The sequence below is a fragment of the Ictalurus punctatus genome, chromosome 17, assembly GCF_001660625.3.
Source record: "Ictalurus punctatus breed USDA103 chromosome 17, Coco_2.0, whole genome shotgun sequence".
Taxonomy (NCBI): domain Eukaryota; kingdom Metazoa; phylum Chordata; class Actinopteri; order Siluriformes; family Ictaluridae; genus Ictalurus; species Ictalurus punctatus.
The window spans coordinates 20461298-20473394 of NC_030432.2; the positions used below are offsets into that span (position 1 = coordinate 20461298).

At 37.9% G+C, this 12097-nt stretch overlaps 1 protein-coding gene and 2 long non-coding RNA genes across 8 annotated transcripts in view; 1 reads left to right on the forward strand and 2 right to left on the reverse strand.

Moving 5' to 3' along the window:
• Positions 1-277: 277 nt before the first annotated feature.
• LOC128635282 (uncharacterized) lies at positions 278-2493 on the reverse strand. Of its 2 annotated transcripts, XR_008398223.1 has the most exons (4): positions 2269-2493; positions 2015-2053; positions 1843-1933; positions 278-1193 (listed from the first exon to the last, which is right to left on the reverse strand). It is a non-coding gene; the product is annotated as an uncharacterized LOC128635282 (long non-coding RNA). The 2 variants fall into 2 exon arrangements; XR_008398224.1 differs by having other exon boundaries at positions 2015-2488.
• A 2890-nt stretch (positions 2494-5383) lies between these two features.
• LOC108278152 (uncharacterized) lies at positions 5384-7324 on the reverse strand. The gene is made up of 4 exons (XR_001815259.3): positions 7173-7324; positions 6849-6887; positions 6680-6764; positions 5384-6109 (listed from the first exon to the last, which is right to left on the reverse strand). It is a non-coding gene; the product is annotated as an uncharacterized LOC108278152 (long non-coding RNA).
• An 882-nt stretch (positions 7325-8206) lies between these two features.
• tep1 (telomerase-associated protein 1) overlaps positions 8207-12097 on the forward strand; it is a 39080-nt gene continuing 35189 nt past the window's right edge. Inside the window, exons 1-3 of one of the 5 annotated variants that reach the window (XM_017491261.2) lie at positions 8207-8324; positions 10770-10867; positions 10981-11576. In XM_017491261.2, coding sequence (XP_017346750.2) covers positions 11034-11576 — 543 coding nt within the window. In that variant the 5' untranslated portion in view covers positions 8207-8324; positions 10770-10867; positions 10981-11033. Of the gene's footprint in view, positions 8325-9094; positions 9188-10769; positions 10868-10980; positions 11577-12097 lie in introns of those variants that run through there. The other 4 variants (XM_017491262.2, XM_017491264.3, XM_017491265.3 and 1 more) reach the window with 4 other exon arrangements.

Below are 12097 nucleotides of genomic sequence, written 5' to 3' on the forward strand. Positions count from 1 at the left end.
AAACTTGAATAGTAGCTTCATGGAGGGACCTACTAGCAGCTGATGGTTTCACTCAAATTGGCCAGTGGGGGGCGCTAATCATACCCATATTCACAGGGGTTGGAGTCAAGTTCAAAAAGCTGTTTCTCAGGTACCAATAGATCAAATGACCTGAAATTTGGTGTGCTGCATCAATCTGCTAAACTGTAAAGGAATTTTCAGCCATGAATGTTTTCAGCTAAACACACACACACACACACACACACACACACACACACACACACACACAATATATGAATAACATTTAACATGTTGCTTTTAATGTTGACTATTACTTCGACAAACTAAGTTTTATGCATTACACTGACTAATCTATTTATTGGTTTATGCACAAAATGACAGCGGGCTTTTACAATAGGCTAATTACATGTCACACAGTACAATAAGAATATAACAGACTGTGCAATAACATGTTCATGTCAGATTAAACAATGATCATTAATGCCATACTGGAATGATGGAAATATAAACATAGTTTCATGTAGTCCTAGTCAATAAACCCGATGTACAGGGCGTCTGCGTGCCAATGCTAGCTACACCTGGAAGCTCCACAGAAGCTTCACCTTCTGTTTCTTCACATGTCACGTCTTTGTTTGACCTGTCATCATTCGAGTCCGAGGAGTCATTATAGACACATTCTGTCTGCTGCCACAATTCATCACACTGCTCTTGTTTTATATCTCTCATCTCTGTATCCTCTGTACGTTCCAATCCGTCCGTGTCAGTGCTGACGAGTGGTTTGAAACTTATGTAACGGAATAGATATTTCTGCTCCCAAAGTCTTCGTCGAACGGTGGATTGTGATACCTTCACCCCTGCCATGTGGAGATTGTTGGTGATGTCACTGACTGTTGTTTCTGGGTTTTCCTGCAAAGCTCTCACAATGTTTCTGTCATCAACTGCTGTTGTTTTCCTCGGCCGACCAGTTCGATGTTTGGCTGTTAGTAACCCGGTGGTTTCTTGCTTTTTCAGGACATTCCAAATCGTTGATTTGGCTATGCCCAATGCCTTTGAAATGGCCCTGATCGATTTTCCCTCTTCTTTCAGCTTCACAATGTCTTTCTTTTCTCCCATAGACAGTGCTTTGTTCTTCATGTTGGTTTATAGTGTTGTGTTTAAACAACAAATGAAGTCTTCACAGGCGAAACCCAGGACTGAAATCAAAAACAGACATTTAGAGTTATAAATTTTTTTAAACAATCAATCTAACAGGTCACACCTGGGCAAGAAGAAAGACCTGCCAGTCATATGTTACAATACTTTTGATCACTTTAAAAATGGGTGTGTTTAAAAAAAAAGCACCATGTTCTAAGTTAATTAACACATCTAGATGTAAATATCGAGATATGTGACTGCTGAAATCCTGATCCATCATCTCATATTCATCTTTTGATCTCAAACCCAAGTGTCTACAATGTATAGCAAAAAAATAAACAAAAGAATTGGCCTTGCTGTCCCAATAATTTCAGACGAGACTGTATATTATAATAAAATTCAGAGTTGACTTTTTTTTGTTAAAAAAAAGAAGAAAAAGACTCGGCTCGACTAGTTATCGATCTATGTTGACGGCGGTATTGGCTTGATGGTTTGGAAGCAGATCTGTTTGAGTAGAGCGTACAGATGATGAGATGAGATGAAATGAGAAAGCCGGACAGACTAAAGCGTCGCTGCATCGCTCTCTTCAGGTAGAGGTCACACAAAGGCCAAATCCCACTGCACCACTATCAGCAGGTAGTCAAACTGCATTGTGGGTAATGTATTTTTTCCCGTTAATGCTCAATATATGAAATACTTTCTACATACCAGGAAAGGATCTTATGATGATCCTTCAGGCTGTCATTCAGAGCGTCTGGACGGTTGTAGGTCCGCTTAAACAAACAGAATAAATGGCAACCTAAACAAGACAGGATGAACAATGTATTAATCACTGTTGTAACTGTCTATGGGATTAGGCACTGAATTAAATGGTACATACCCTCAGGAGTGCAGTGATGGACAGGATGCAGAACTGTTCCTGCAAACAGACGCAAATTTTAAACATTTAACTTTTAATAGTACAAAAAGGATAAGAGTCCTAACCTAGCCAACAAAACTTCACTGTAACCATTATAAATGTACACAAGCTCTCTATAACTTCAAAATAAAGCGCATTAGTCATTATATTAGCTGCAAAAAAACAATATCAGTTAGATAAATACTACACTTCTAAGTACTGAATAAACAAAGCACCTTACTAAGCGTACAATCCGCCTGTTATTATTGTTGTTCTTGATATATCTAACTAATAAAGAATTAAATATAACTTCACTTGCTAAATAAGCTTTCTTAGTTCATAAAACATCACAAATCTTCACAAATTTTAGATTATTTTCTTTTTCCACAGCACGCGACGGTAGATACTGGGACTACGGCGCGTTCAGAAATGGCTACGCTGTGACGTCAGACGTAACTAAGAGATTCGACCAATAGAAAAACGCGCTCGATATGAAACCCGGAAGTAAACTTCCATAAGGATGAATGGAGTCCTGAGAGTATAAACTGCCATAAGTGCTCTCTCTATATATTTTTTGTTTATTTGCATGAATAGTTTCCCGAAAGTATAAACTAGATATGGGCTAAAAGAAGCCCCATGAAACACCGAATCATTTAAAACGATAGTTACTGGAAATTGGTTTCGAAACGCTTTGACACCTGGCTCACTAGTGACATCTTCCGGCCACACGTATTAAAACACTACCAAACCTACTACTACTATTACTACTACTACTAATAGATAGATAGATAGATAGATAGTTGAACACGGGGTAGTATATAAAGTTTGAATTGATCCAAGATTATAGTGTAAAATGTATGCTTGCTTTGTGCAGTAGGGTATAAATAATAAGGCAAATATTTCATTGACCATGAATGTGATTTGATAATTGGAAGATTAGTTACAAATACAGAAAAAAAGACTCTTTTTCATTCAAAAATTAATAAAAGGAAAATAAATTACTTGAAATACAACTCCAATTCCAAAAAAGTTGGGACACTGTGTAAAATATAAATAAAACCAGAATGCAATGATTTCCAAAACTCATAAACTCATATGTTATTCACAATAGAACATAGAAAACATATCAAATGTTTAAACTGAGTAAATGTACCATTTTAAGAAAATAAATAAGGTAATTTTGAATTTGATGGCTGCAACACGTCTCAAAAAAGTTGGGACGGGGCAACAAAAGGCTGGAAAAGTAAGTGTTACTTAAAAGAAACAGCTGGAGAAACATTTTGCAACTAATTAGGTTAATGTGCAACAGGTCAGTTACATGATTGGGTATAAAAAGAGTATTGTAGTGCATTAGTGTCTTTTATATGTAAAGATGGGATGGAAGCATATGTTACTCTAAAACCTGTATATACCTTTCAGAATTGATGGTGCCTTTCCAGATGTGCAAGCAGCCCATTTCATAGGCACTAATGCACCCCTGTTTTAAAGGTCTGTCTAAAGGGCTATTTTTATATGGGGAGGTGGGGTAATGTTATAATTACCAATTTTTCTGAACTTTTTTCGAGACTGCACGATTACAGCATCTTTTATCCTTTATAAATTGGCCTGTAAAAATGACCCAAGGTTACACTAATCCCTTGCAAATGCCTTTTCAGTATTTTTTTTAGGTAGTCAATTTGTTCTCGACATTCAGTCAAGTCGCCAAACGCCACTTTGACAGAGGGACATTCATCACGAACTTCTCAAAAAGTCACCTCCCAAACGGAATGATTATGCACCGTTTGTTCAAACAGCGTTTGATAATGTTATTCTTCCCAAACTGAAACTAAACAAAGTTTAGCAGCTTTTCTTTTGCTTTGTCGGTGCACTCTGAGGTGCAGTGTTATGTTGAGGAGGTGCAGATTTTACGTGTGACGCCCGTGGCTGCTGTGATGTGTCATCAGCACGTACGTGAGGTACGTGTAGATTTTTTCTACAAAAATCGCTTATCCTGTGTGAATTGACGATAAATATCACAGACGTCCACAATAACGATGACTTCACAGCCATGTCCTGAAAACTAATCCCGTCCGAATGGGGCTTAACATACCATTACTCATTAATCCCTGAACATTCATGTAACACACTACCTTTTAATAAGAACTGCTGAGTACTTTTAAGACAATGTAATTACAACATTTATTTACAGCAGAAACAGAGTGATTGCATGGACCTGAGTGGTTAGTACAGGATGCAAGATGCAAAGGGAGATCAGGTGAGACTAAGGTCTCTTCCCCAAAACCCCCGCCCCCAGCTAACTCTCACACCCTACTATTAACCCATGCACCTCTTTGAAGTGTATAATGCCCAGAGTTTCAAGTGGTAGAAACACAATGTAACTTAATGGGAGGTTGGACATCCTGTCGTGTAAGCTCAACCCAAGGTGTGCTATGCGAATTCGGTTCCTGGGAAGAAGTTTGTGAAACAATGGCAAAAGGTCCCCCTCTGTAGACCAAGTGGCTTCAGTATTTAAATGTGTGTGTGTGTGAGAGAGAGAGAGAGAGAGAAGCACACATTGCAAAACATAAACCCACACACTGTAAATGTTATTTTGTAAACTTGTGCAACACTTTTGATGTCACCACACTGTTCACCATAAAATATAGATTAAACTGATACCAAACATGCCCTGAGGAATATTTTAGTTAAATGTATTTTAAATGACTGGATTTATTTACATTCCAGATCATTTTAACCTGACCAGTCCCGTATCATCTTACTGCTACAAATCTACTACAATATGGATTTGAACCAAAGTGGAAAAGAATGTTCAGTACAAGGTCCTGAGGACAGCTGCAAAGGTTGGGGTGTGGTTCCACACAGGGGCGGAGCTTAAGTCCAAATTGTTGTTTCTCAAGAACCATAAGGCCGAACTTTTCCAGCCTTTTGTTGTCCTCAGTCCCAAATTTTTTGAGATGTGTTGCAGCCATCAAATTCAAAATTACCATATTTATTCATTAAAATGGTACATTTCCTCAGTTTAAACATTTGATATGTTTTCTATGTTCTATTGTGAATAACATATAGGTTTATGAGATTTGCAAATCATTGCATTCTGTTTTTATTTGCATTTCACACAGCGTCCCAACTTTTTTGGAATTGGGGTCGTATGTATGAATAACATTTAACATGTTGCTTTTGATTGTTATTGTTACTTCAACCAACTAAGTTTTATGCATTACAGACTAATTTATTAATTAGTTTATGCACATAATTCCATTGGTCTTTTACAATAGGCTAATTATAGGTCACACAGTACAAGATGATCCCGATAAGAATACTATACCAGACTGTGCCATAACGTTCTTCATGACAGATTAAACAATGAACTTTAATGCCATACTAGAATGATGGATGATATAAACATAGTTTCAAGTAGACATAAGTCAATAAACCCGATGTACACAGCGTCCGTATGTCAGTTAGCTAGCTACACCTGGAAGCTCTACAGAAGCTTCACCTTCTGTTTCTTCGCATTTCATGTCCTTGTTTGACCTGTCATCACTTGAGATGTTATCATCGACACATTCTGTCTGCAAACACAATTCATCACACTGCTCTTGTTTTACATCGCTCATCTCTGTATCCTCTGCGCACTCCAATCCATCCGTGTCAGTGCTGACGGGTGGTTCAAGACTTATGTAATGGTATCGATATTTCTGCTCCCGAAGTCTTCGTCGAACGGTGCCTTCCGATACCTTCACCCCTTGCATGTGGAGATTGTTGGTGATGTGACTGACTGTTATTTGTGGGTTTTCCTGCACCGCTCTCTCAATTTCTTTGTCCTCGGCTGCAGTTGTTTTCCTCGGCCGACCAGTTCGATGTTTGGTCGTTAGTAACCCGGTGGTTTCTTGCTTTTTCAGGACATTCCAAACTGTTGTAGTGGCTATGCCCAATGCCTTTGAAATGGCCCTGATCGTTTTCCCCTCTTCTTTCAGCTTCACAATGTCTTTCTTTTCTCCCATAGACAGCTCTCTGGTCTTCATGTTGGTTTATCCTTTATAACAACAAAAGCAGTCTCACGAGCGAAACGCACGACTGAAATAAAAAAATAAAAAATAGACATTCAGAGGTAAAATCAGTCTAACGTGATGCACCTGGTCAACGAGAAACACCAGTCAGTCAGGTGTCTCAATATTTTTGATTACTTTAAAAATGGGTGGGTTCAAACAAAAAGTGCTATGTCCCAAGTCTCATTCATCTTTTGATCTTAAACCCAAGTGTCTATAATGTATAGCAATAACAAAAGAACGACAAGAGCCTTACTGTCCCAATACTTTCAGATGAGACTGTATGTTATAATTACAATGAAATTCAGAGTTGACTTTTTTTTGTTCTACATCAAAGACTCAGCTCGACCAGTTATCGATCTACGTTGACGGCGGTATTGACTTGACGCTTCAGAAGCTGATCTGTTTGAGCAGAGCGTACAGATGATGAGATGAGAAAGTCAGACAGACTAATGTGCCGCTGCATCGCTCTCTTCAGGTAGAGGTGACACAAAGGCTGAATCCCACTACAACACTATCAGCAGGTAGTCAAACTGCATTGTGGGTAATGTATTTTTTTTTTATTTAATGCTCAATATATGAAATACTTCCTACATACCAGGAAAGGATCTTATGATGATCCTGGTTGTTCAGAGCGTCTGGATGATTGCAGGTCCGCTTAAACGGACAGAATAAATGGCAACCTAAACAAGACAGGACAAGACTGTGTGTATTAATCACTGTTGTAAATGTCTATGGGATTAGGCACTGAATTAAATGGTACATACCCTCAGGAGTGCAGTGATGGACAGGATGCAGAATTGTTCCTGCAAACAGGCGCAAATTTTAAACATTTAACTTTTAATACTACAAAAAGGACGAGTCCTAACCTAGCCAATAAAACTTCACTGTAATCATTATAAATGTACACAAGCTCTCTATAACTTAAAAATAAAGAGCTTTAGTCATTATATTAGCTGCCAAAAGACATATTAACTGCTAGTAACCTAACTACTGAACTACTGAACTACTAAACAAAGCAACTTGCTAATTATGCAACTCGCTACCTGTTATGTCCGTTATTAATATATTTAGCAAAAAACTTCTCTTACTAAACAAACTTTCTTAGCTGATGAAGCATCACAAATCTTCACAAATTTTAGATTGTTTTCTTTTTCACAGCACGCGACGCTAAGTACTGAAACGTGCACAACGCTGAATACAGAAATGGCTGTGTTCTACGTCAGACGCAGCTAGCCGACTCGACCAATAGAAAAGCGCGCTTGACTCCCGGAAGTAAACTTCTGAATGGATACGGTGTTAACTACCGTAAGTACTGTATATTTCATCATTTTGGTTTATTTGATTTATATACTAGGCCATTTGTGGTTGTCCAGCAGGACAATGATCCAAAACATACATCAAAATCAACACACATGGTTTACTGACCACAAAATCAAGGTCCTGCCATGACCATCCCAGTCCCCTGACTTGAACCACATAGAAAACCGGTGGGATGAACTGAAGAGGAGAGTCCACCAGAGTGGACCTCGAAATGTGAAGGATCTGGAGAGATTCTGTATGGAGGAACGGTCTCAGATCCCTCGCCATGTATTCTCCAACCTCATCAGGCATTATAGGAGAAGATTCAGAGCTGTCATCTTGGCAAAGCGAAGTAGCACAAAGTATTGACTAAAAGGGTGCGCACCTTTATTGTAATAATTATAGTTTATCATAAAAAAAGTAATTTATTATAATAATTGTTGCACACCTATATTTAACATTTTTTTTTAAATAAACACGTGTTGTCATTCAAACTGTTTGATATCCATGAGAGCAGAGTATTTTTGTGAATTTTTTGAATAAAAGATCAAAAGGATAAATAATGAAGACAAATTTTCACAGCCTTCTTTGCTCATAGTTACAAGGGTGCCAATATTAGCGGAGGGCACTGTGTGTGTGTGTGTGTGTGTGTGTATTCATATTTATCCCCCATATTATATATATATATATATATATATATATATATATATATATATATATATATATATATATATATATATATATATATATATATATATATATATATATATATATATATATATAAAATACTATAAGTTCTCTTATATATTGTGCATTACGGTGAACGGTGTGAGAGATTTGTTGGTGTACTGCTAATAAGGAAATGTGGAGTGACCTAACTCTAAACCTAGTGAAATCTTCAACACAGGTTAAGAGAAGAACAATGACAATGTAACGTGGTGGTAAGTTTCATTATTCTGCTTCCGTGTTCGTCATAGTTTCCACAAACTGTACGTTTTATGCATTTCCCGGTCTACTTTATTTCTCTATTAGTCTATGAGCCAAATGTTGAGGTTTTATACGGATGTGACGGTGGAGCTGGTGTTATAAAGTCAATAAGTGTGGTTTACTATTTGTTTCGTGTTAATATTCCAACATCAACTGCAAAGAGATTGTGTTGATTTTTCGTTTCGTTTATTCTGTATATATTTACATCATGCTTCCGGTATGTTGCCCCATGCTGTGACGCAATCTATCTATCTATCTATCTATCTATCTATCTATGTACCTATCTATCTATCTATCCAACCATTTCCCTGCCTTTCTAACGCCTGTTTGAAGATTTCTGCACTTGTGACTCACTTTCTGCTGCTGTGGATATTTCCATATGGAAAAATCTACACCCAATTTACACCCAAGTCTAGACGATTTATACCCAAGTCTAACCCTTGCTTTGGTGTTTAATCTCACTTAGATACTGTAGAACTGCTGCAATTCTTAAGTCAATTCTCTGGGTTTGCCATTCAGAATATATAAATCACCTGGGTGTAGTGCACATGTCTGTGGTGGGAAGATTTTTCCTGTGCATAAGCGTCCGAGTTAGCTTTAACACTAACCTTTTAAGGTAAAAAAAAAAAAAAAAAAAAAAAAAAGTAATTAATCTGGGATAGAAAATGTGGACTGAGTATTCAGAGTTGAGTTATATATACAAGGTAAGGATTTAATACTGAAATGAATCACATCAGTTTTCACTCTACAGACTTGAGCAGGATTCACAATTTGCAAGGGAGTTACGCACAGGTGGTCGAGTTTGCCTAAAACACAGGTGTGTCTCGGTTACATGCATTTTTAAACATTTAAAAAAAAATGTGTGTTTTTTTTTTTTTTGCATGATATTGGCTTAGACAATGGAGGAAATGAAATCTTAATCGGAGACATCACTTAGCTTAAGCACTGACTTATTTATGGATAAGTTATAAATAAACTTGAAGTGAGCTGTAAGCGTGAGCAGCAGATGAGTTCTCAATCAGCTTATCTTTAAAACAATCAGCATGTTTGTGACAGTCTATTGTTAAAAGCACTACAGTGAATTGAATCAAAGCTGATTGGACGTCCTGCGCCGGTGCGCAGATTTTACAGAAATCTTCTTAGCTTCTTATTATATGCATGTACACATTTTCTCAGTAATCATAGGGTGTGTTCCATCTGAATGTTGATTAAACTCTTGTGTTGTGAGTCATGGCTTTAATCTGTGTTGCTTTAAGTCAGACTTGACCAGGCTCCTTAACTGTTTTTATAAAGCATTTTTCTAAATATTTAATATCACCTATTGCATTACACATCATAATCGACACGTCATTATCACAAGATGTACATTCCTTTTTGGAATTTATCGTGAATAAATCTTGGTGGATTAAAATTAAACCACTCGTTTTTAAGTAAAATAAACATAATTCATAAGTCGGTAAGCTTCATACCAGTTAGATGAGGCGGGAATAAAACATACAGTGGGAAATAGCAAATTGGTCAAATACGAGAGGAACACAACAGAAGGGTTAAGAAAACAAAGAAACCTTTCCTATGCTTCATTGTGCAGGTTGTTAAACATTTAAGCGTTTGCTTGAACAGTAAACTGGAAGGACCAGAGTTATGCAACGCTAAAGAAAAAAGGGATTAGTGGATGTTGATGAATGGGAGCTCATTAGTTTTGCTTTTGTTGTGGTGATGTATAAAATCCCAGGACTGACAGAGAGACGTTGATGGTTCCTTGAGCAAGACATTTAACCCTATAAATTGAAATTGTGCTGCTGAACGAATTCTGCATTTGGATAAAAGCCCTTTATTGCCCGACACTGTATAAAGCATAAGCAATTTGCTTAAAAAAGGAGCCCACTTCTTTATATTCAGTCACTGTTTTGTGAAACTGTAAATTCATTTTAAGAAAGAAATTCAGTGTTTTTTGGCTTTTAAAGCAAGCTGATCTAAATGGACTAAATTGTATTTTTTTCTTCCTGTTGTTTCTTCCAGCATGTTTTTTTACTACCTCTTTTTTTCCCCCTTCAAATTTGTAATATTTACAAACGTACCAATGTGCATTAAAAAGATACTTGTGTGACCATTGCATGTGTAGTTCATAAGTGGTAGAAAAAAATACAATAAGGACAATATGAAGCTCAAAGAATTATAAACATGAGAAGATAAACATGGTAAAGTCTGTAAAACTAAAATATCAGGAATGATGACACTTTAAAAAAAAAAAAATCAACCCAGTGGGGTTTACGGTGGTATCAGTCAATCAGTGTGTGCATCAAGAGTGCAAAAGTGTATGTACCCTTAGGACACAATGAAGATGCTTATTTTAATTTACATTTTATTTTTTAAAAATCTTTCTGTATTGTTTTTTGTAGATGGATTTATAACATTGAGGTACATTTTCCCTTATTTTCAAACCAGAAACCTTTGTGGGGGCTACAAACTTTTGCACATAACCATACTGCTCTGTCAGGTGAGCAAAGTCCAAAGGTCTTCACCACTCCTTCACTGTGCCGTTGATGCACACACCCTCTCGGACAAAGTACACCTACTATATGATCTTTGCTCTTTCTTTCTAATCTCCAGAAACGTGTAGGAGAAACAAGCTCCTCCAGAAAGGAAGGAAGTCGAGCGCCGATATGGAGGCTCTGCGTTACTCGCGCTGCACTGGTCAGAGTCTGGAGAACCCTATCCTGACCCAGGCCTCGTCGTTTCTCCTCCATCCTCCTTTGTCAGCGAACCTAACCTCGTCATGTCCTGCTCTCTGTCCATCCAGCCTGTCATCCACAGCCTCGTCCTCTCTCCTGCTGTCCACGTCATCCAGCCTGTCATCCACAGCCTCGTCCTCTCTCCTGCTGTCCACGTCATCCAGCCTGTCCTCCACAGCCTCGTCCTCTCTCCTGCTGTCCACGTCATCCAGCCTGTCCTCCACAACCTCGTCCTCTCTCCTGCTGTCCTCCCCTCTGCTCAGCACTGAGAACACTCAGCTGAAGTACGACCCTCACACCGTCTCTTCACTCTGCTCTTCTCAACCTCAGAGCTCATTGATTCAAAGCACGGAGCCACCCACTGGTCCTGAATTTCAGAAATGTCTGAGTGGTGAACATGGAGATATAAAAATGGAGGAAGATGAATTGTGCTCCACTGACGAACTCAGTTCATACAGTGAGGAGCTAAGCGAGGTACGTCCCCCCCTCCCCAACACCCCCCCAACACCCCCTACATCAGCTTTAATTCCCCTAGGAGAACTTACTGGCTTAATCTAACCTCCTGTACATTTAAACGTGAACCATCATTAAACCTTGTTTTGGAGAAAAAACAGCATGCTAAAATGTAATATACATTTTTAGATAATATTTAAATAAATTAGAGCATCTAAGGGAGACATAAGGCAACTTGAGTACTCACATGTTGATGGGATAAATAGTTCACTCTGAAGTAACTATAAATGACACTGAAACATAAACTAAGTTTATGAGTTCCTTTGTATCAATAAATCTCTACAGAGTACCATAAAGTTGTTCTGGAGTAAAGATAAGTCTCTCAGTAGTATCAAGACATTGCTTCAGAGTATTATTAAGTAACTCTGGAGTAACTCCAGTAATAACTTAATACACATAAGTTGCTTCAGAGTACCCTTAAGTCACTGTGGAGCAAAAATGCCAGTCAGTATTACCAATACATTGGTCCAGTGTACCACTAA